Source organism: Macrobrachium nipponense, chromosome 44 (genome assembly GCF_015104395.2).
Source record: "Macrobrachium nipponense isolate FS-2020 chromosome 44, ASM1510439v2, whole genome shotgun sequence".
Classification (NCBI taxonomy): domain Eukaryota; kingdom Metazoa; phylum Arthropoda; class Malacostraca; order Decapoda; family Palaemonidae; genus Macrobrachium; species Macrobrachium nipponense.
This window is the reverse complement of record NC_087221.1, coordinates 42620044-42644162: the sequence shown is the minus strand read 5'-3', so window position 1 is coordinate 42644162 and position 24119 is coordinate 42620044. Positions and strand designations below refer to the sequence as shown.

General features: G+C 48.6%; 1 protein-coding gene and 1 long non-coding RNA gene across 8 annotated transcripts in view; one reads left to right on the top strand and one right to left on the bottom strand.

Moving 5' to 3' along the window:
• Positions 1-10536, top strand: part of LOC135204242 (TATA element modulatory factor-like) — a 77979-nt gene extending 67443 nt beyond the window's left edge. For all 4 annotated transcript variants that reach the window (XM_064234355.1, XM_064234354.1, XM_064234356.1 and 1 more), the window contains 5 exons: positions 5407-5707; positions 6288-6399; positions 6987-7165; positions 7617-7694; positions 7866-10536. In XM_064234355.1, the coding sequence (XP_064090425.1) occupies positions 5407-5707; positions 6288-6399; positions 6987-7165; positions 7617-7694; positions 7866-7889 (694 nt within the window). In that variant the 3' untranslated portion in view covers positions 7890-10536. The remainder of the gene's footprint in view (positions 1-5406; positions 5708-6287; positions 6400-6986; positions 7166-7616; positions 7695-7865) is intronic.
• Positions 1-24119, bottom strand: part of LOC135204246 (uncharacterized) — a 73973-nt gene that overhangs the window by 45269 nt on the left and 4585 nt on the right. For all 4 annotated transcript variants that reach the window (XR_010312147.1, XR_010312148.1, XR_010312149.1 and 1 more), the window contains exon 2: positions 11046-11105. This is a non-coding gene — a long non-coding RNA (uncharacterized LOC135204246). The remainder of the gene's footprint in view (positions 1-11045; positions 11106-24119) is intronic.

The window sequence follows — 24119 nt, the reverse complement described above, 5'->3', positions numbered from 1 at the left end:
AAGACTCCTTCGGGAACTTCGAAGGGCTCGTCACATTCCGGCTGTGACGGGGGGGTGCGGGGGGGGTTCTTCTGCTGGTCCTCCTGTTCCTCGGGAACGGGGCCCGTCTCCCCTTCTGAGAAGAAGAAGAAGACGGGGACCAAGGGTGTGCTGGCTACCGCTGGTACACCCTCGCCTGGTCTTGGCAGCTCGCTGCTAAGCCAGGTACCGGCCTCGGTTTCTCGTCCGCGAGAAGTTCCGAGTGTACGATCTCCTTCGGCGGGTGACCGTGCAGCCAAAGTTAAGACGCCTGAGTTCGCTCAGCGTCATGAACCGAGGCACGGAGCAGAAGACTGTCGAGAGCCGCTCAGGTGACTCTCGCCAGGCCAGCGGCCGCTCTCGCAGCGACCAGCCGGCGGTACCTCGGGTGGACGTGACGGTCTCTGACCGGCCAGGGTTGAGGCTGGGAAGAGGTCCCCCAGGTCCCCTGCGTCGACCGAGCGGTAACCAGCCTCGGCTGGTACCAGGGCGGTTTGACGTGCCGCGAGGGACGCGTCACCGGTCCTCGACGGTCGAAAGCGAGCTCTGCAGGTCACCTGACCGCCGCTCCCACAGGGACCGGGCGGATACGGTGACCAGCAGCAGCTCGTCTGACGCACGGGACGGGGTCGAGTGCTCAGTCGAGCCGCTCGCCACAGGTTGAGCGGCACGGCCAGGCCTGCAGATCGATCCCCACCGCGGGTTGGTGATCGGCTGCAGCCCCCACGTACGCTGGTCCTGCCAGCGAGCGAGCGTCAGGTCTGTCTCTCCACTACCTTCAACTTCCTCGGGCTACACCGGGAAGAGCGAGGTAGCTAGGAGTGATCGTGAGAGGTGCGCCGCTCACGATCCCGTCACGACGCCGCACGTGCCACGTATGGTCTTAGGACCAACCAGGACGTACGCGCAAGTGATTGGAGGCGACCGTCAGGGGGAAGAGGGGGTAGCGTCAGTTCTGTCTCTCCGATACCTTCAACTTCCTCGGCATACGCCAGGAAGAGCTAGGTATATAGGAGTGATCGTGAGAGATGCGCCGCTCACGATCCCGTCACGACGCGCACGTGCCAGGTTGGTCTTAGGACCAACCAGGACGTACGCGCAAGTGATTGGAGGCAACCGTCAGGGATCTGTTGCTGGTCCTTCTTCTGAAGGAGGAGGGTCCTCGGGAGCTGCTCTTGTTGGAGGGACTGGACGGTCCTACTCCTCAAGACGCTGTAACTTCCGAGATTCAGAGTAACTTTACCCAGGTTATTGCACTGATTCGTCAGCACAACGACCGGGGGGAAGGATCGCCGCTCCCACCAGCAGAGCCCATGTCTCTGCTCGAGTCGTTTTGGGGCCGAGAGGGAACCCAAAACCGACGGTGGGTAGCCGCGATCGGAGCTTACCGATTCTGTCTTGAACCAGAGTCTCTCGTCTCCGGACAAGAAGGCTCTCTCAGTTCTGGCCGGTCGATCAAGCTACTTCCACCTCCTCTACTGCGACAGCGGCGTTTCTACGTGTCTTCGGACACCGTATTTAAATACTCCTTCGGTCCTCCTGAGAGGTTTCGACCTCGACGAGGGACTGGAATGAGTCGGAGGACGGTATCGGCTCTCTCCTGTCAGGTGTCGATCAGCCCCACCCAGACGACGTTCACAGTGGCGGCAGACCCTTACCTACAGTGAGAGTTCGTAACCCTCCTCGGGAAAAAACGTTTTCTCCTGACGATACGTTTTCCCAGACTTCTGAGAGGCCATCGCCGCAAGGCGATGGCTGCTCCTACTCTTCTCCAACTGCTAGTTCCACTGGGAAGGCGAGCGAGTATCCAATTCCTCCCCCATTCCCTCTCTCCTTACGGCTACGAGGGAAAGGGGAAGGATCCTACAGAGATTTCTCTGTAGGATCCCACGTTGGGGACTGCGCTTACCAGGGGGGACCTTCGGGTCCTACCTGACGCAAGCCCCCGGTCGTTGAGGAGGGATCCTGCCCCATTCTCGATTTCTACGGGAATCGAGAGGACCACCAGCCGATATCGTTTGACGAATTCGGTGGGGGTTTCGCAGACTGCTTAGAATTCTACGGAATTTTCTAGCGCATTCAGAGTGTTTAGAGTTTCTTACGATCTCCAAACACTTAGGCGAGACCACGGTCCAAAGTGAGCGAGACGAGAATCCCCGATATGTTACACGATAATCGGGAACCTCGCCTATGCTCGAATTCCTGGAATTTCTAGCATTAGGAAGAAGGACTGCTGCTTAAAGAAAGAGACTATCTCACAGTAGGGCGCGACCAACCTGGAATAGAGAAGAACGGACGGGAATATCCAGTTTGGCTGGAACTATCGTCTTAGTATTCTGTTTCACCATTGAAGCTTTCCTTCGAGGAAGGACTTCTCCTTCACTCTCTTTAATGAGAACGAAGGTGGTCGATCTCCAATCCTTATTTTGTTTTCTTGAAGGAAAGAATTTAGGATGGAGATCGTTGTTCAGAATCCTACAAATATACTACGTATATTAACCTCGCGACATGATTCTGCTAAGCAGTTGAATGGTCCGAGGGGTAGGCGCATATCCTGGTTATTCTACGGATTGCGACTTAGACGAAAAGTATTCTAATTGAACTGCAACCCGGGTTGCCTGCAACCTCCCAGGAGTTTCCAGTTTCAATTTTATATACTTATGGTGTTGTCACAACAACACCATTTTAGCTTTTATATTTACCGAAATCGTTTCGCTTAAATATAATTGCTCGAGCATATCTTTTTATGCTCGGTGGTTCTAGCCGAACGCATTCCTTCGTGGAAAGGATTACTTGGCAACTCAGGATGACGAGTCAGCGACAGCTACTGCGTATTGAAATTGAATTGCCCGAGGCATTTCAGTATCAGCTGCCGCTTTGAGATAGACGGTTGTTTATGTCTTTCTCACCTGCTTTGATTGAATAACAACCGTATCTTTGCCCAACAATCACGGACTTAAGTCTCTGATTAACGGGGATTCTCGCATACATGAATGACCATCTACTGCTGAGAAACGCTAGTATTCATCGTCTTCGGTATTGCGAGAATTTTAAACAGAGATATCTATTCGACTCTCATCTTTCTGTTTACCGCACGGTAACAGAATTCTGTAATAGTCTCTTGCTGCATCGTATCCCGATAATGCGAATGATTTTTGCGGAATCTGAGTTTGTCCTCAAAATATCTTGTATTCGGAGGTGTACAATTGTTCATTGTTCACCCCGGATTAGCAGATGTATTGAAAGACATCGCCTACTCCCACACCTGCCAGCTCTACTTCCAAACGTTCAGCAAATGAGAAGCAGTTCTTCAAGCGGCTCTCCCCTGTGTTTCATTACTGAAGAACTACCCGCTTTCATTGCACAACGGACAGCAATGAAATGGCGGTTAGCGTTTTCAGTCATTTGTAAGCACAGGTTTAGAATCTTGAGATTCCTTCTCTCGATTCAGCTGGAAGACGTAGGTTGCATTCATTGCCTACCTTCGTCTTCAACGTCACATAGTGTTGTTTCTCCTTAAGCTGAGATTCAACGTCTATGAGATTTTTCTTGCCATCAGGGACCTCGGTCTTTTGAAGGCAATTGACTTTCGCCTTTTGAGCTTATGCATTAAGAGAATCATCGCCGCGCCGTCCGGCATCGGTGACTAACAAATATTTTATTTGTTTGGTCTCTCAGCATAACTCTTTAAAGGGCGAAGGTCACGTGACTTACCCGGATGCTTGGACAATTTGCCTCTACTGATTCCGAACCAGTCAGTCGGCAGCTGTCAGAGCGTCCGAGTCAGTTACGAACTATGCTGTGGACTTAGTTCGGTTGTTCCAGAGCAATCATTACTTCGTCTTAATAGCTTGTCAGTATGAGTACTGTACATAAACCAAAGTCGAGAAGAGGGATAGGTCATACGACTATTCCCTTCTTTTAGGTCTTAGGTAACTGCATGACTTCTCTTGAGAAGTCAAGCACAAAGGGATGGGATTTGTGACGCTCGATTTCGTACCGATCTTCGTAGCGAAGACTCAGAACCCTTCGGTAACTGACGATTGGTTCGAGTCCTTCACAATACCCTCCCTAATGGACGTCACCGCCTCCGATACGAAGGCTATGCTGCTTTGTCCTGTGAAGGTGCGACGGAGCTGTCTGAAGAAACTCGACACCCAGGATGAGTGTGGACGCCTCTTCATCATTCTCGCGTTGCGCAAGAACTTCTCCGTGGCGCAGGTAATGAAGGCAGGCGCCTGGTCCAACCGGACCGCATGCACCTCCTCCTACCTTCAGGATATTGCCCACAGTTCCTTGGATCTTTTTCCTTGGGAACCGTGGTGGGGTGCTCAACACGTTGTGTAGTTAACCCAGACCCTCGCAGGCTGAACAGCATCGAGTCCTGGTGTGACCGTAAGAATGGATGAGGAATGAGAGTGTGACTGGCTCCTCTTCCATCTTTTTTTTCTTCCCTCTACCTTTGGGTAGAGGGACACGGTCGTCACCCTGCTGGGTAAGGACGAGATGCAGGTGAGCTACTCAATAGAGCACCATCCTATCCATTTCAGTAGGGATAGGAGTAAATATCCACCACTTCCTCCAACAAGGGGGAGGAAGTGGATGCCAAATTGAGACAAACCCATCATTTTATGATTGTCTCTTGCAAACAGGAACAAGTTCTTGCTTGCTGGTACGAAGAGATACGCTTGCCTCTCTCTTAGTACTTGGCCCAGAGGTCTGACCATTGATCCTGCGGTGCACACCCCGATCAATCGGACAGAGGTTTGGATCCCTCCCTTGCTCTTACGACCAGGGAGGCACTCCAGGGTTGGACGAACACCAGTCTGTTCACCAAAAAGACTCAGATTCCTCCCACCAAGAAGTGAGTCTTCCTATTGTTAAAGGACCGAGGGTTTGTATTACGTATCGGAACAAATGACAATTTGTCGAAAATTGCATTTTTCCTAACTATACAAACCTGAGGTCCTTTACATATAGTCCCACCTCATGCCACCCCTCCCACCTGCACTTTTTGCATTTTTGAGGGGCCTAAAGCAAAAGTGATTCTTCACCTCTCTGGGCGCGCGGCGCCGCGCACGACTCGGACAAGCAGTTAACTACCGTTCTCCCCTTGTTCGAAGCTTACGCCGTGCCTGCCGCATGTCCCAGCTTTGGCCTGCGGTCGTTACCTTCCTATGTTGATTGAAAGGACCTCACGGTTTGGTATAGTTAGGAAAAATGCAATTTTCGACAAATTGTCATATTAAGGCAATTTGAATTAATGTTTGAAGACCTTTAAATGTAGGTATTCCTGTAATGACAAATTTGTTTTTAGTCGTTTAAGGGGAACAATCTTAACCTAATACTTTCTTAGTACAGTATTTATTTCCTTGTTTGCATTTTCAGAGAAAATACTCAAATAGAGGCTTTGAAAGCTTCATTTGCGGAGGAAATTGGTGAAATCAAGAGGGAGAGAGACAGCTTGGAACAGCAGCTGGAAATCGAGAAGACAGCACTGGCCGCAGAGAAGAAAAAATCCCATTCCCTTCAGGATCAGGTTAAAGAACGAGAGAAGAGGCTGCTCCAGTATGCCTCTGGAGCTGTCGAGAGTCACGCCAGCACTCCGCGCTCATCCCCAACGCCTTCCTTGTCGCGAATTTCAGTCTCAGGGTCCCTCAACGAGTCATTCACCGGATCTCAGTGGGGAGTGAGTATTTCTCACGATTTTTAACAATGAATTTAGTGACTAAGCTTAAACATTCCCTTTAGGTTCCTAAGTTTGAGCTATTGTATTCTTATGAATTTTAGAAGTAACTTTAATGACCGAAGTTCTGTTAACATTATTTTGAGATCTGTAAGATTGAAGGCCATTGTATTCTTATGATTTTTAAAAATGAATTTAGTGCCATAAGCTTTTTAGGTCCAGAAAATTGAAGGTTATTGGATTCTTATGATTTTCATTGATAACTTTAGTGATGTAAGCTTTAGCATTGCTTTTAGGTCTTTAAGATTTAAGGTTATTGTATTCTTACAATTTTTAGAAGTACAGTACTTTAGTGGTGTAAGCTTTAACATTGCTTTTAGGTCCCTATGATTGAAGGCTATTGTATTCTTATGATTTTAGAGATGAATTTAGTGATGTACGCTTAAACACTTGAAGCTTTGAGTGTTAGGTTTTTGCAGAGGTGAGATTTATAATGATGTGTAGTTGATCAAGTACTAATGGGATCTAAGTTGCTGTAATGCTTAATTATTGTTCATAGTAAACCACTGTGAATATTTTACAGGATGAAGTGTTCGAATCAAGCTGGTCCCGAGGTACGTCACTGTACGACTCGGTTAGAGGTAATACAACGGCAGCTGTCGATGCTCTCACATCACAGCTACGTCAGCGAGAAGGTAAGTGGAATTAGGTTTGAATAGTGAGTTGACAGTACTAACTTGAAGGTTTAAAGTTTATAGTTAATGTGTACTTTCCCACTACCATTGTTATAATTAATGATTAATATTCAGTAGATGAAACCTATTCGTATGGAACAAGCCCACAGGGGCCATACTAACTCTGAAATCATTGCCCAAATATTTTTCCTTATGTGACAGGCATATATGTGTATTTTAGCTATATGATACTTGATTGTTTAACAGCAACATCTGTATATTACATGCATGAGTGGGTCCTACTACCCAAAGCTACCAAACACTAATAAGAAGTCTTGTATCATAACATCCCAGAGGATGGGAGAGTTAAACTTGTGTATAACTGTCAGTGTCAGTCCCTAAAACACTTTATGGATTCAGGGTCAAGAGTCAAAACAACAAAGAAATACAAATTTTTGAGCCAATATTGACAGGTCATTTCTACGTAGCCTCAGATAAGACCATAAAGAACTTATTTTGAAATAAGGAAAGAATGAAGAATGATGCAAAATTCTGTAAGTACAAAATTCCTCTTCCTAAGTTATTCACTTCACTTTCCCACATTGCAGGAGAAGTACATCACCTGCAGAGTGAAATTACAAGGTACGAAGCGCAGCGTGAGAGCTTAGCTCAGGAATTAGTGTCCGTGACTACACAATTAGATGCGCTGCAGAATCAACTGCAAGACTTTCAGGCTCTTCAGCAGCAGTACAAGGATATGGAACAAAAATATAATGCCTTATTGCAGGTAGATTTACCCAGTTCTGTGATATACATTTTTTTGTAAAATGTATTAAGATTCTATTGGTCACTTTTGTACCACAGTGCCTCATTTTTAAAGTTGCTTCTATAGAAGCCTGTATCTCTTTTGTGTGCTAATTCATCGTCAATTCATACAACTCATTCTAAAGTGTGTTGCTTTTGATTATTAGTAGATTCTTACTTTGATTTTACAGTTGGGATACTTACGTTTTTTTTTATTCTATGAACTATTTCCTCTTTTTATTTGAATACATAATACAGTACAAAAACTGATATTTGTATTAATTTTGCCACGTTCTACTGCACTCCTTAGCATCCTAGAGGTGGTAAAGAAACTGTTGTAATAAGAAGAGTAATACAGTATCTGTATTTCAGTGATTTTTCAAATACAGTACGTACTATCTGTCATTTTGATAATTTCCTTCCAAACTTTACAGATGCATGGAGAGAAAGTGGAGGAAGTGGAAGAGCTGCGACTTGATCTGGCCGACGTCAAAGAGATGTACAAAGCTCAGGTTAGTGTTTGTTTACAGATTGCTTCAAGTTGACTGTGATTTGTGTCTTACTATTTGCTTTAAGTTGAGTGTGATTTGTGTCTTCATATTTGCTTTATGTTGACTGATTATGTCTTGATATTTGTTTATACAGTTTTAATGGAACCAATTCACAATTTTCTGCCTTTCCAGATCGACCAGCTTTTGCAGAAGTAGCAATCAGGATTTTGAGCAAGTCTGTGATTAGTGCCTCTGGGTACACAGAACATTTTGTTTCTTCCAGTCATATTAGTGAGATGAAGAAATATTAGTGAGATGAAGAACTGTGTTGTGTCTGTGGTATAATTAAACAGTGAAGTGTGATATAATCTGAAGACTAGGATTTGTGGGTACCTGACGTTGGACTCCCTTGGTTGGGGGCTTTGAAAAACACTGTGAATATCCTTAAGATTTGACAGTTTTTGATAAATCACATTTACTGGGAGTATCTGAGGAAAAGCTCCAAAGACTAGTTCATCTTCACGGTGATTAGTATTTTCCATTCTACTGATATCATCTCTTCTTATGCAAATTTAGAGAAAATTTACAGTACAGTGATACACTCATTTATCATGAATACTTACTGTTAAGATTTTATGTCAGTTTTGCTTATTTCATACAGTTTATTTAGTAAAACAATGTTGTTTGTTGAAATGTTTGGAGTGGAACAATCTTGTACAGTAATTATTTGCACCGTATGCAAAAATACATGTTTTATATTTAATAATGCACTGCAGTGTGACAAGAAATTATAATTACAAGATTGGATTTTAATGGATATCATAAAAAAATTTATTAAACGCAAAACGAATCAACCATACGCAAAACGAATCAACCATACACACACTTCATCCACTGCTAAATGCAGACTACTAGTCGGTTTTATAACATTGTACGTATTCTTAAGTTGTTATCGGTTGGTAATTTATAGGTTTGTAATTTTCCATTGTGATTTCTTACTTTTTCCATTAGTTTTAGGATCTTTCTTGTTATTTTTTGTCTTAAATAATGAATGATTATCTATTCCAAATTGAAACTTTTGTCATTCAAGTGTCACTGTAGGGTAAATACCAGCAGTATATGGATTTGTTAGAGCCTGTCATGTTATTTTTGTTATACTTGAGAGTATATTCCTATATTTCTATCCACAAAGCACTTACTTGATTCTTTCAGTATGGTAGGAGTGCCATGTATATGTTAGCGTCTTATATGAGAGAAAATATTTGCTTTAATGTGACATGACTACCTTTATAGAAAGTTTTGGAAAATATTTTAATCATTAAACATTCTTGCACTTTACCAGAGCTGGAAAATATATTTCCAAAAATATGGATCATATACGATTCAAGAAAGGTTGGCTGAAAAACTGCACTGCTACTTATTTTGAGAACAGGAAATTTTGAGTGGCTCAAGACAACTTACGTCCTCATTAAATTCCAGAAACTGTCTGATAATATTCATTACCAACTTGTAAGTCTTGAATATCCCAATGTGACTCACATATAAAAATCAGGCACAAAAGTGACCCTTTTTCTATTTACCAGTGTGCAGACGATTAGGAAGGGGTGCCAAACTAAGATATTATCAGCAGTCTTTTAGCCTCAAGATATTCATAAAATCAACCAGTGGCCATAAACATTATATAAATAGTTTCAATTTAATTTAACTACACCAAGTCATAATGAAGTTTTTTTTTTTTTTTTTTTGGTTTTTTTTTTTTTTTTTTTATCAGCAGCACCAGATTTTGTTAGTCATTTGAGATGTGGTAATATTGTACATTTTCTATTGCTAAGAGGGGTCATTTGAACCAGCAGATATTTCATTGATGTGCTTAATTTGTGGCAACTCAACCAGCATAATTTGTGGTGAAACTAATTTACGTATTGTGTTGTTTTGTTTCCATTCTTAGTTGTTCTAGGTATACTGAAATGTAACGCATTCAACACACAAAATTGGATTAAATAAACATCATCTGCTCGATGTTACTGTTTTGTTTAAAAACTGTAGTCATTCACTACACTTGTTGATATAACAGACTGATTTGTAAATATAGGTCATATCCATGAATGGTCTATGAAATATTGTATATTATTTGTAAATAAGAATAGTTATTTATTATGCATCTGGAATATATTTACATTTGTTATATATCAGTTTTGTAAGTTTTCATTTCATTCGCTCTTATTAAGAAACAGCATATTTATTGAATGATCTTGGATACTTTGTTGTTGTTGTTCTCGTAGTTTTCAATACCGTCCCTGGGTGTTTTGAGAGGGCTGGCTGTATAGGCACTTCCGCTAAGTTAATCTGAGGAACGTACTGTCTCACTTTCAGTTGGTCTTATCAGTAATCCACATGAGTATGTGAACATCAGAGTTAAATTACTGAGTCCCAAACAAATTGCTTTTCTGTGACTTGATTGCATTGGCATACAATGAGTTTATATAAGAAGTTGCCTTTCTGTGAATTGATTGCACCGGCATGAAATGAGTTTATATATGTTACATATGGTTAAAATTATAACATAGTTTGACATACCCATTTTATTCTTAACATAGTATAAAGATTTATGTTCTTATTTTTCCCTTTCTCCGATTCATTTTTCTATCTAGAGATATAAACTTTTATGCACTTTTTTACATAAAAAAGGCTGCAACAAATTTAAAGCATGTAAATTATATTTTCAAGGAATAATTAATCAAATGATAAACCCCTATTCATAGGAACAAGCCTTTCAACTTGCCAAGTTTAATTTACAATGCAGAACAAAAAAATGCTTTGGCATTGAACTTTGTGATTGCTGATTTTCTATCGAAATTACTGTGTAAAGAAAACCAAACTTTAGGGAAATCATATCCTCATATCATTTCAGTATCTTTGATTAACACCATGAAAGAAAGACTTCAATAAAAATAACCACTTTTTGTGTATGCCTTTAACAATTGTTAAGGCAGCAAAGCAACAAACCATACAACTAACCACCTTAACATTGATTAAGTTGCTGTGATAAATACAGATTTCAACTGGTATGATTAAACAACCCCATAATGATAAAACTGTATTGTAAATTAATTGTTTTGTACAGTAGTGTATATCATATGCAGTGAGGGGTACAAAAATATCCCTTGTGAGTATTTAAAATGTATAGCCTCTAGTTTTACTTTACATACTACTCGTATATATTACTCTGTGTCAACTACAGTCGGAACTAAAACATAGAAAAAAAAATTGCCACAAATATCTTCTTCTATGATGGTTAACGTATATGAAGAAAAAGGGATGACTATGCTCATTACAAAAATGGGAAAAGGTATGAAAAATAATTTGACTTACTTTACTTTTGCTTTCTAGTCTGGACGTTTCCCTTCCAGTATCTCTGCATCAGTCTTGAATCTGCCATTAGAGAAAATTGACCTATCAGAAAATAGAAATAGCACAATGCAGAGGCAATTCAGACATTAGTGACGTTTTAAGTTTGTGAATATAAGAGCTATACTTATTCTCGGATTACAAAATCAAACTGACAAATCATCGTGCTTATTTTTAGTACCTAATTGATTATAAAATATATACATAAAACAAATTTTACACACTGTACCGATGAATCCACTACATATTCTGTTACAACTATTCAGATATTACTATGACAGCAATTTTACAGTGGATTTAACAACTACTGTACAACACATTATAAACTGACTTTCTATAACATAATAAATTTGGGATTACAGTTACTGATGCATATTGGTATCTTGCATTTTTTCTTTGTATTCACAGTACTGTATATGGTTTTGCATGGCGTAGATAGAATCTTTGACAGATGTAATCCTTACATGAAGTATTTTTTTTTATATATTTTTGTTTCATGAAATAATCATAGTTTATCTAATTACTTCTTATATTCATAAGCAAATGAATGTTTGGCTTAAACCAAACTTACTAAGACTAGTTTGCTAATGAATGCAGTTAAAAACCTGCTTGTTTAGTTTAACAATAATTAAGAAATTATAGTCTAGCCTGAACTACACTAACAAGATCTGAGAACAAAGTAAAAAGTCAGTGCTGAGAATTTTTGTATGCTCATCATTTCACTCAACAAAAATTTCTTAACAATTTTTCCATATGAATGTATTATATCAGGAATACTATGTTTTTGTCATCCTCTCCTAGTTTATTCTATTATGCAGACAACTTACAACTAACAAAAGACTTTCTGCGTAGATTATTATTATTCGTTAAAATATCTAGACGTTCACAGGACAACATGCATTTGTATGTAATGATTTTAATTTAGAATCTTAAAACAAAGGGACTCTTTAATTAATCTTTGATATCACTGCCTGAAAACACATCTGTGACTGCAGGAACAGCTGAAAGTGTGTGAGCTATACGACAACCAAAGAGAGTTTTGTTGATGTGTATATATATATATATATTGATTTGGTCTCCTTTTTGAAAACAAGATGTTGCATATAAACTCATCTTCCATGCTCAAGGGAGTCTTGAACTTGAGGTTGTATCAGATTCATTGTCATTTACTCAAATTTTGGTCAGTTTGCAATGATTTGTAAGCAGATTTCAGTCAATAAACATATTTTGAATACTCAAAACTTTAATTAATCCCCTCAGCTTTAAATTTCTATTTGTTCCGACACGGCATACAAACCTTCGGTCCTTTTACAATAGGAAGGTACTAGCGGCAGCTGGATAGGTCGTAAGCTTTCGAACAAGGGGTTCGGTAGTTAATGCCTTGTCTTGACAGGCGCGCGCGCGCGACTGGGAGGTAAACAAATCACTTTTGCTTTCGGCCTCACAGTGGATGGACGTGTTGTTCGACGCTCTCTGCCCGCTGCTCGTCGTTTGCTTTCTGAGTATTGGTTGTAATTGTGTATGAAAGAGTATTGTAAGTACAATCATTCTCTCTTTGCATAATAATTACTGCCTTCAATTGAATTATGATGGAATCTCCTCGCCTCGCTACCCCAAGGAGACTTTGCCCGGGTATCGTAAGGCGTAGTTTAAAATGTGGGAAATTCAGATCGTTCCCGGAGATTGACCCTCATATTTTGTGTGCTCGGTGTCGGGGGCGCGAATGCACCCGGGCCGAGCCCTGTGATGTATGTAATAATTGGTCGGAGGCGCAGTGGACTTTGTATGAGGGCAGGAAGAAGCGAAGGCCTGCAAAGGAGTCGTCGGGAAGCTCTCCCGCGACTCCTTTGGTGACGGACACTTCGTCTTCTTTCCCCTGCCGCTCGCTTCATTCTTCTCTCGCGCCTTCCCCTTCGGGGGGGTGTCTAGGTCCTTCTCCTCTCCTGACGTGTCGAGTGTGGAGGAGGGCGCTAGATACCCTGACGTAGAGTTGTACTCTGGGTCCTCTATCCGCTCGTCTTCGCTGTGCGAGCGGGTAGAGGATCCTTCTAATCACCCGACTTTTGCCTCCTCAGGTGCGGTTGCCGTGAAGGATGACCTCGGACAGGTGTGGGCATCGTTGGGGCTGCAGGGCGTGCCGAGTGTCCAGGGGCTGCTCTATCATCTCGCTGGCTCCGTGGCGGTCACTCATGCAACGGTCACAACCACCACCACGACCCTTACAACGCCCGGCTACGCGTCACCTCCTCACCTGGTGTACACCCAGCACGCGTCTCTGTGACACCCACACTCGGTGCAGGGGCCAGTCGCCGTAACTCAGGGGAGTGTGAAGTGCCGCCACCCTGGGTTTGCCGTGCTGCCTGCGACCGGGCTTCACGTGCCCAGAAGAGCTCGTCCCCTGGACCCCTACCCACCGGTACCGAGGACGTCTGTGCCGCTGGTTCGACCATCTGGACCGCCCACACAGCCTGCCGTACCTGCCGTGACCACCGCTGCTGTTCCTGTTCCTGCTCCTGCCGTCTCGACTGCCGTTCCTGTGATGCTCGCACCTGCTGATGTTGTTCCTGTTCCTGGCGCCGCTGCTCCCGATGCTGGTCTGTTCGGGACATGGTACGTCCGGCCCTGTTGCTTCGGCAACAGCTTTCGTTTTTCTATTAGCCCCGGCTCCGTCCTGGATGACAGATCTGACGTCGGTCCTGAGGAGGTTGACGAAGAAGAAGAAGAAGAGGAGGAAGGTGTCGTCGTCGTCTTCATCGTCTTCTTCGTCGTCGTCGTCGTCTGCCGCCTCTTCCCCTTCTTCTTCTAAGGCCCCACCGCCTAAGAAGAAGAAGGTTGCCTCCCCCCCCCCTAAGAAGTCTCCTTCGGGAACTTCTAAGGGCCCGTCTCGCTCCGGTGAGACGGGGGGTTCTTCCGCTGGTCGCCCTGCTCCTTCGGGAGCAGGACCCGTCTCTTCTCCCGCAAGGAAGAAGACTACGGGGACCAGAGGGGTGCCGGCTAACACCGGCACTTCCTCGCCTGCTGTCAGTGGTTCGGCCACAGCAGCAGGATCCGGCTCGGCCGCTCGTTCGCGAGAGGTACCGAGTGTACGGTCGCCTAACAGTGGCCGTGCAGCCAGGAACCAGACCTCTGAGTCCGCTCAGCGTCAGGTTCACGGCACGGAGCGGAGGACTGGTGACAGCCGCTCACGCGACTCTCACCAGACCAGCTCTCGCTCTCACGGCGAGAAGCTGGCTACCCGGGCGGACGTGACGGTCCATGACCGGCCACGGGCTGAGGCTGGGAAGAGGTCCCCCCGTTCGCCGGCACCAGCCACGGCTGGTACCAGCGAACTGACGCACCGTGAGGATACGCACCGATCTCACAGTGACAGTGGAGCTCGCCGGTCGCCTGACCGCCGCTCTCGCAGAGAGCGATCGGGTACGGCGACCAGCACCAGCTCCTCTGACACACGAGACCGGGGCCGCTGTTCTCGGTCCAGCCGTTCTCCACAGCGAGACGGCTCGACTAGGTCTGCAGCTCGATCACCACCGCGGGTTGGCGATCGCCTGCAGTCCTCCAAGCCCGCTGGTTCTGCCAGCGAGCGAGGAGGGAGCGTCAGGTCTGCCTCTCCCATACCTTCAACCTCCTCGGGTTACACCGGGAGGGGCGAGGTATTGAGGAGTGATCGTGAGGGGTGGCGCCCCTCAGGATCCCGCCACGTCGTCGTACGTACCAGGCTCGGTTCTCGGACCAGCCAGGTCGTACGCACAGGTGGTTGGAGGAGACCGAGAGGGGGCTGTCGCTGCTCCTCTCCTTGAGGGAGGAGGGTCTCGGGAGATGCTCCTGTTTGAGGGACTGGACGGTCCGACTCCACAGGATGCAATCACGCCCGAGATCCAGAGGAACTTTGCCGAGGTTATTGCGCTGATTCGTCAGCACAACGACCTCGGGGAAGGATCGCCGCTCCCACCATCCGAGCCCACGTCCCGGCTCGAGTCGTTCTGGGGCCCGAAGAGGGAACCCAGACCGACGGTGGGTTTGCCGCGTTCAGAGCTTGCGGACTCAGTGCTGGACCAGGTTGAATCGCTTGTCTCCGGGCAAGACGGTTCGCTCAAGTCTGGCAGGTCGAACAAGCTGCTTCCACCTCCTCTGCTACGACAGCGGCGGTTTTACGTGCCATCTGAAGACCCGATACCGCCCAAACAGGTCAACCCGGAGTTAGCTAGGCTGACTCCGGGTGTGTCTCTGCAACAGCTCCTGTCCGAGAACCTGTGGTTCTCGCAGCAAGAGGCACTAGGCCTGGAATCTACCGCCATGGCAGCTTTCCAGGCCGTCTCCTGGCTAGATCTGTGGTCCCTCACAGTATCTAAGGTCGCAGCCAACTCCGGGGGAATTTCTCCCGAAGAGGACTCGGCCTTCAGGAGACTTTGCCAGTCTGGGGGAAGAGCCATCTCCTTCCTTGCCCACCAGACGGTGAACCTGTGGGCCAACCTGGTGCTCCGACGAAGGGACGCTGTCCTTACTCGGGTTTCCAGGGCGGGGCCGGGCGGTGAGCGGCGTTGGGCCTTCGAAACGGACCTCTACGGAGTTCCACGTCTCTCTTCCCAGGAGAGATGGTGGACGCTGCGGTGGACAGACGGCGCACTGATGACAGTGACCGTCTGGTTCACCAGGCAGTCTCGAAGGCTTCTGGGCAGCCTCGGACTGCGGCCAAGTCTAAGAGCTCGGCTAGCGCTTCCCTCGGTGCTAAGACGGTTGCTGCGTCTAAGCCCCGAGGAATGAACTCTGTCTTCTTCGACTTCTAGCAAGGGGAGCCGTAACCAGCCCTCCTCCCAGCCCTCCTCATCCCGTGGAGGATCTGGGAAGAAGTCGAAGAAAGGGGGGAAACGCTAGGGACGGCGTTCCCCCTCACCTGCTGCCGGAAGGGGGGGGTGGGGGGTGCCTGGCCCAGCCATTGGGCAACTTGGCAGCGCTACGGCGCCGAGACCTTGGATTGTAGATTGTCCTTCGGGAGGGATATCTATTACCCTTCGAATCTCGGCCACCCCTCACCTCCAACCCGGTCCAACAGCAGTCGTACGTTCCAGGGTCATCGAAGGACGTAGCACTGAGACAGGAGATCGAGACCATGCTGAGCAAGAGAGCTGTAGAGATCGTCACGGATCAGTCACCGGGCTTTTACAGTCGACTCTTCCTGGTGGAAAAGTCTACGGGAGGCTGGCGCCCGGTGTATAGATCTCTCTCCCCTGAAACCGGTTTGTTTCGCCAGACCCGGTTCACGATGGAGACGGCACGCTCAGTGCTCGACTCCATCAGGGAGAACGATTTCATGCTTTCAGTGGACTTGAAGGATGCGTATTTCCAAATACCCATTCATCAGTCCTCCAGAAAGTACCTCCGCCTTCATCCTCGACGGGACGGTGTACCAGTTCAGGGCACTTTGCTTCGGTCTCTCAACCGCCCCACAGGTGTTCACGCGAGTGTTCACTCTGGTGTCTGCTTGGGCCCATTCGCACGGGATACGTCTGATGAGGTATCTCGACGATTGGTTAGTCCTGGCGAGCTCCCGCTCGCAGTTGCTACAGGAAACAGGGTGATCGACTGCTCGAGTTCTGTCGCGACCTGGGGATCGTGGTGAACTTCGAGAAGTCCGATCTCGAGCCCAAGCAGAGGATGAAGTACCTGGGTATGCTGATCGACACGGTAGCAGGGCGAGTCTTCCCCGCCGACTCGCGGATCAGCAGATTCAGGGAGGCAGCCAACCAGTTCCTGTCTCGGCAGGAACAGGTAGCTCAGCGATGGCAAGTCGTGATCGGACACCTGTCGTCACTCGAGAAGTTAGTCCCTCACGGGCGTCTTCACCTGCGGTCTCTTCAGTGGAGACTAAAGGAGAGTTGGTCGCAGGCGACGGATCCACCAAGCTTTCCAGTGTCACTGACACAGGAGGTGAGGCAGGACCTAGCCTGGTGGCTGGACGACAGGAACCTCTTAAGAGGAGTGCTCTGCGCACTCACCCCCGGACATGCAGCTGTTCTCAGACGCATCGACCGAGGGATGGGGCGCACACCTGGAGGAGTTGCTGACTTCAGGAGTGTGGGACGAGAACGACAAGCACCTTCACATCAATGTACTGGAACTCAAGGCAGCTTTGTTTCTCGCTCTCCAAGAGTTTTCAGGACCGCTTGATGGGGACACTCAGTGGTGTGATGTGCGACAACACCACGGTGGTGGCTTACGTCAACAAACAGGGGGGCCTAGTGTCTCTTCCGTTGTACCAGTTGACTCGGCAGGTGCACGAGTGGGCTCAGGCACACTCAATAGAGCTGTCGGCACGCTACATTCCAGGGAAGAGGAATGTAGTAGCAGACACGCTCAGCCGTCGGGATCAGGTGATAGGGACCGAATGGTCTCTACACCAGGACGTGGCGGAAAGGCTCTTCGACCTGTGGGGGCGACCAGTCGTCGATCTGTTCGCCACCCGGCACAACAGGAAGCTCCAGGTGTTCTTCTCGGCCGTGCCGGACCCATGGGCAGCTGCAGAGGACGCTCTTCAACACCCGTGGGACAACCTCTTCGCCTATGCCTTTCCCCCGTTCAGCCTGATTCGCAAGGTGATCAGTCGAGCACTGGTCACCCCGAATCTCAGGATGATCCTGGTGGCTCCCAAGTGGCCACAGGCCATTTGGTATCCGGACCTGCTAGCTCTTCTCGCAGGAGAACCGAGAGAGATTCCCCCTTGGCACAACCTTCTCGCCCAGCCACACGTCGAGCGGTACCACCGAGCAGTCCAGTCCCTACGTCTTCACGGCTGGCTGTTATCCACCATCTCTTGCGAACGAGAGGCTTTTCTCGTAGCGCAGCAACAGAGATGGCTGGAAACGTCCGTCAGTCCTCTGCAGCTGTGTACCAGGGGAAGTGGGCCGTCTTCTGTGGTTGGTGTCGTAGACGGGGTATATCTCCTCTCAGAACCACTCTTCAGCAGGTAGCGGATTTCCTCGTTTTTCTTCGCCGAGAGAAGCTCCTCTCAGTCCCCACAGTTAAAGGATACAGAGCCGCATTGGCGCTCGTCCTGAAACTGAGGGGGTTGGACATCTCGAACTCGTTCGAGATCTCCTTGCTTATGAGGAGCTTCGAAAGGTCTTGCCCACCCAGGGAACTCAGGCCCCCTGCGTGGGACGTGACTCTCGTCCTTAGGAGTCTGACTCGAACACCGTTCGAGCCACTCCGAGAGTCGTCAGACAGGGATCTGACCCTCAAAGACCCTCTTCTTGCTGGGCCCTGGCATCGGCGAAGAGAGTAGGGGAACTTCATGGTCTTTTCCTATGATGTACGACACTCCAGGGGATGGGGATCTGTGACGCTCGATTTCGTCCCGAACTTCGTTGCGAAGACTCAGAAACCGTCGGTCCCTGACGATAGGTTCGAGTCATTCACGATTCCCTCCCTATTGGACTTCACCGATAATGATGCGGATGAGATGCTGCTTTGTCCTGTGAGGGCGCTACGGCGCTATCTGAAGAGAACTCGACACCTCAGGCCTGAGTGTCGACGCCTCTTCGTTAGCACCGGGGTTACCAAGAAAGAAAGTATCCAAGAACACTCTTTCTTTCTGGCTGCGTGAGGTCATCAGGAGGGCGATGAGGCTGATGGTAGTGACGACATCCGTACGTCCCGTCCGAGAGCTCACGAAGTCAGAAGTATTGCCCCGTCGTTGGCGTTCCGTAAGAAACTTCTCCGTGGGCGCAGGTCCTGAAGGCAGGGGTCTGGTCTAACCAGACTACCTTTACGTCCTTCTACCTTCGGGATATTGCCCACAGGTCCTTGGATACATTTTCCTTGGGACCCGTGGTGGCTGCTCAACAAGTTGTGTAGCTAACCCAGACCCTCGCAGGCTGAACAGCATCGAGTCCTGGTGTGACTGTGTGGATGGATGTGTGATGAGTGAGTGACTGGCTCTCTCTCCCATCTTTTTCCTTCCCCTCTACCTATGGGCAGCGGGCCATGGTCGTCACTACGCTGGATGAGGACGAGATGCAGGTGAGCTATATGACAGAGCCCCATCCTATCCCTTTCACTAGGGATAGGAGCAGAATATCCACCACTTCCTTCTACAAGGGGGGGAAGTGGATGCCTACAAGAGTCAAACCCATGACTTTATATTTGCTCCTGTACAGGAACAAGTTCTTACATTGCTGGTACGAAGAGATACGCATGCCTCTCTCTTAGTACTCGGTCCAGAGGTCTGACCATTGATCCTGCGGTGCACACCCCGATCAATCGGACAGAGGCTTGGATCCCTCCCTCGCTCTTACGACCAGGGAGGCTTCCAAGGTTGGGCGAACACCAGTCTGTTCACAAAAGACTCAGATTCCACCCACCAAGAAGTGAGTCTTCCTATTGTAAAAGGACCGAAGGTTTGTATGCCGTGTCGGAACAAATGACAATTTGTCCAAAATTGCATTTTTCCTAACTATACAAACCTGAGGTCCTTTTACACATAGCCCCACCTCATGCCACCCCTCACTCTGCAGTTTTTGCTTGGGCCAAAGCAAAGTGATTTGTTTACCTCCCAGTCGCGCGCGCGCGCCTGTCGGACAAGCAGTTAACTACCGAACCCTTGTTCGAAAGCTTACGACCTATCCAGCTGCCGCTAGTACCTTCCTATTGTAAAAGGACCTCAGGTTTGTATAGTTAGGAAAAATGCAATTTTGGACAAATATGACAATTTGTCGAAAATTGCATTTTTCCTAACTATACAAACCTGAGGTCCTTTAACAATAGGAAGTAGCTAGCGGCAGCTGGAACGGTCGTAAGCTCGAACAAGGGGAGAACGGTAGTTAACTGCTTGTCCGATCGTCGCGCGCCGCGCGACTGGGAGGTAAACAAATCACTTTTGCTTTTTGGCCCATGCAAAATACGCAGAGTGAGGGGTGGCATGAGGAGGGACTTTATGTTAAAGGACCTCAGGTTTGTATAGTTAGGAAAAATGCAATTTCGACAAATTGTCATTTGTTCCGATACCGTTAATACAAACCATCGGTCCTTTAACAATAGGAAGACTCACTTCTTGGTGGGAGGAATCTGAGTCTTTTGATGAACAGACTGGTGTTCGTCCATCCCTGGAATGCCTCCCTGGTCGTAAGAGCGAGGGAGGGATCCAAGCCTCTGTCCGATTGATCGGGGTGTGCACCGCAGGATCAATGGTCAGACCTCTGGGCCCCCCGAGTACTAAGAGAGAAGGCAAGCGTATCTCTTCGTACCAGCATTGTAAGAACTTTTTCCTTACATGAGCAAATGTAAAGTAATGGGTTTGTCTCATGTTGGCTCCACTTTCTCCCCCTTCCTGTTGGAGAAAGTGGTGGATATTTATCTACTATCTCTAGTTAAAGAGATAGGATGGAGCTCTGTTGAATAGCTTACCTGCATCGGACCCTATCCAGCAAGGTAACGACCGTATCCCTCTGCCCCACAGGTAGAGGTAGAAAAATTGAAAAAGGATTGTGAAAGAGAAGCCAGTCCACTCTCATTCACGCATTCATTCTCCCAGTCATACCAGGAATCGATGCTGTTCTGCCTGCTCGGGTGCTGGGTAAGCTTACACAACGTGTTTGAGCAGCCACCACAGGTCCCCAAGGAAAAAGTATCCAAGGAATTGTGGGCAATATCCCGAAGGTAGAAGGACGTGAAGGTGGTCTGGTTGGCCCAGACACCTGCCTTCAGGACCTGCGCACGGAGAAGTTCTTACGGAACGCTAAGGAGGGGTCCGATACCTCTGACTTCGTGGGCTCTCGGACGGAGCGTACGGATGTCGTCGCTACCATCAGCTTCGTACGCTCTGCTGATCACCTCACGTAGCCAGAAAGAAAGCGTGTTCTTGGACTTCTTTCTGGTGACCCCAGTGCTAACGAAGAGGCGTCGACACTCAGGCCTGAGATGTCGAGTTCTCTTCAGATAGCGCCGTAGCGCCCTCACAGGACAAAGCAGCATCTCATCCGCATCGTTATCTGTAAAGTCCAGCAGGGAGGGGATCGTGAAAGACTCGAACCTGTCGTCAGGGATCGACGGATTCTGAGTCTTAGCTACGAAGTTCGGGACGAAATCGAGCGTCACAGATCCCCAGCCTCTGGTATGTTTAACATCATAAGAAAGGCCATGTAGTTCCCCTACTCTCTCGCCGATGCCAGGGCCAGCAAGAAGAGGGTCTTGAGGGTCAGATCCCTGTCTGACGACTCTCGGAGTGGCTCGAACGGTGCTCGAGTCAGACTACCTAAGGACGAGAGTCACGTCCCACGCAGGGGGTGCCTGAGTTCCCTGGGTGGGCAAGACCTTTCGAAGCTCCTCATTAGCAAGGATATCTCGAACGAATTCGTGATGTCCAGTCCCCTCAGTTTCAGGACGAGAGCCAGAGCGGCTCTATATCCCTTAACTGTGGGTACTGAGAGGAGCTTCTCTCGGCGAAGAAACACGAGGAAATCCGCTACCTGCTGAAGAGTGGCTCTGAGAGGAGACAAACCCTGTCTACGACACCAACCACAGAGACGGCCACTTCCCCTGGTACACAGCTGCAGAGGACTGTCTGACGTGTCCAGCCATCTCTGTTGCTGCGCTACGAGAAAAGCCTCTCGTTCGCAAGAGATGGTGGATAACAGCCAGCCGTGAAGTTGAAGGGGACTGGACTGCGCGGTGGTACCGTTCTACGTGTGGCTGGGCTAGAAGGTTGTGCCAGTTGGGTAGCTCTCTCGGTGCGTCTGCAAGAAGAGCCAAACAGGTCGGATACCAAACGGCTTGAGGCCGTTTGGGAGCCACCAGGAATCATTCTGAGATTGGGAGTGACCAGCGCTCGACTGATCACTTTCCGAATCAGACAGAAGGGAGGAAAGGCGTAAGCGAAGAGGTTGTCCCAGGGGTGTTGGAGAGCGTCCTCTGCAGCTGCCCATGGGTCCGGCACGGCCGAGAAGAAAACACCTGGATCTTCCTGTTGTGCCGGGCTGGCGAACAGGTCTACGACCGGTCGCCCCCACAGGTTGGAAGAGCCTTTCCGCCACATCTTGGTGTAGAGACCATTCGGTCCCTATCACCTGATCCCGACGGCTGAGCTTGTCCGCTACTACATTCCTCTTGCCTGGAATGTAGCGTGCTGACAGCTCTATCGAGTGAGCCGTGGCCCACCGTGCACCTGCACCGTCAACTGATGGAGCGGAAGAGACACTAGCCCCCTGCTTGTTGACAATATGCCACTACTGTGGTGTTGTCGCACATCAACACCACTGAGTGTCCCACCAAGCGGTCCCGAAACTCTTGGAGAGCGTTGAACGCCGCCTTGAGTTCCAGGACATTGATGTGTGTGCTTCTCGTGATCCCACACACCTGCAGTCAGCAACTCCTCCAGGTGTGCGCCCCATCCCTCGGTCGATGCGTCTGAGAACAGAAGCATCTCGGGGGGGAGAGTGCGTATGGGCACTCCTCTTAAGAGGTTCTTGTCGTCGAGCCACCAGGCTAGGTCCTGCCTCACCTTGTCCGTGATAGCCACGGGAGAGTAAGGAGGATCCTTGGCCTGAGACCAACTCTCCCTTAGCCTCACTGGAGAGACCGCAGGTGAAGACGCCGTGAGGGGACTAACTTCTCGAGTGACGACAGATGGCCGATCACGACTTGCCATTGCTGTGCTGCCTGTTCCTGCCGCGACAGGAACCGGCGGGCTGCCTCCCTGAATTTGCTGATACGCAAGTCTGCGGGAAAGACTTGCCCTGCTACCGTATCTATCAGCATACCCAGGTACTTCATCTTCTGCTTGGGTTCGAGATCGGACTTCTCGTAGTTTATCACGATCCCCAGATCGCGGACAAAACTTGAGGAGTCGATCTCTGTCCTGTAGCAACTGCGAGCGGGAGCTCGCCAGGACAGCCAATCGTCGAGATACCTCAGAAGACGTATCCCGTTCGAATGGGCCCAAGCCGACACCAGAGTGAACACTCGCGTGAACACCTGTGGGGCGGTTGAGAGACCGAAACAAAGTGCCCTGAATTGGTACACCGTCCCGTCGAAGATGAAGCGGAGGTACTTTCTGGAGGACTGATGGATGGTGGGTATTTGAAAATACGCCGTCCTTCAGGTCCACCGAAAGCAATGAAATCGTTCCCCCTGATCGAGTCGAGCACTGAGCGTGCCGACTCATCGTGAACCGCGTCGTCAGCGAACGAAGCGGTTCAGGGGAGAGAGGTCTATCACCGGGCGCCAGCCCCCCGATGCCTTCTCCACTAGGAAGAGGCGGCTGTAGAAGCCTGGTGACTGGTCCTCCACGATTTCTACAGCTCGTTTCGCCAGCATGTCTTGATCTCCTGTCGAAGAGCGTTGTCCTTTGCTGATCCCGGACATAGGTCTGTAGATGGACCGGTTTGGAGATGAGGGGGGGCCGAGACTCGAAGGGTAGTAGATATCCCTCCCGAAGGACGTTTTCTACTATCCAGTTCTCGGCGCCGTAGCGCTGCCAAGTCGCCCAATGGCTCGCCAGGCACCCCCCACTTCCGGTCAGCAGGTGAGGGGGAACGCCGTCCCTTAGCGTTTCCCTCCTCGTTTCGACTTCTTCCCAACACCTCCTCGGGGAAAGGAGGGCTGGGAGGAGGGCTGGTTTTTGCGGCCTCCTCTCGCAGAAGTCGAAAACAACTGGAGTCTTCACACGGGGTTTGGACGGTGCAACCGTCTTCGCCGCCGTGGAAGCGCTAGCCAAGCTCTTTGGTTTGGCCGCAGTTACTCGAGGTTTGCCCAGAAACCTTCGAAACTGCCTGGGTGAACTAAGCGGTCACTCTCGTCAGTGCGCCGCCGTTCCACCGCAGCGTCCACCATCTCTCCAGGAAAGAGAGCTGGGGAACTCCTAAGAGGTCCATTTCTTAGCCCGAGTGCCGCCTCACGCCCAGCCCCCTTGGTCACTCGGGTAAGGACTGCGTCCCTACGCCGAAGAACCAAGTTGGCCCACAGGTTAGCAGTCTGATGGGCGAGGTAAGAGATTGCTCTTCCTCCAGACTGGCACAGTCTCCTAAAAGAAGCGTCGTCTCGAGAGCA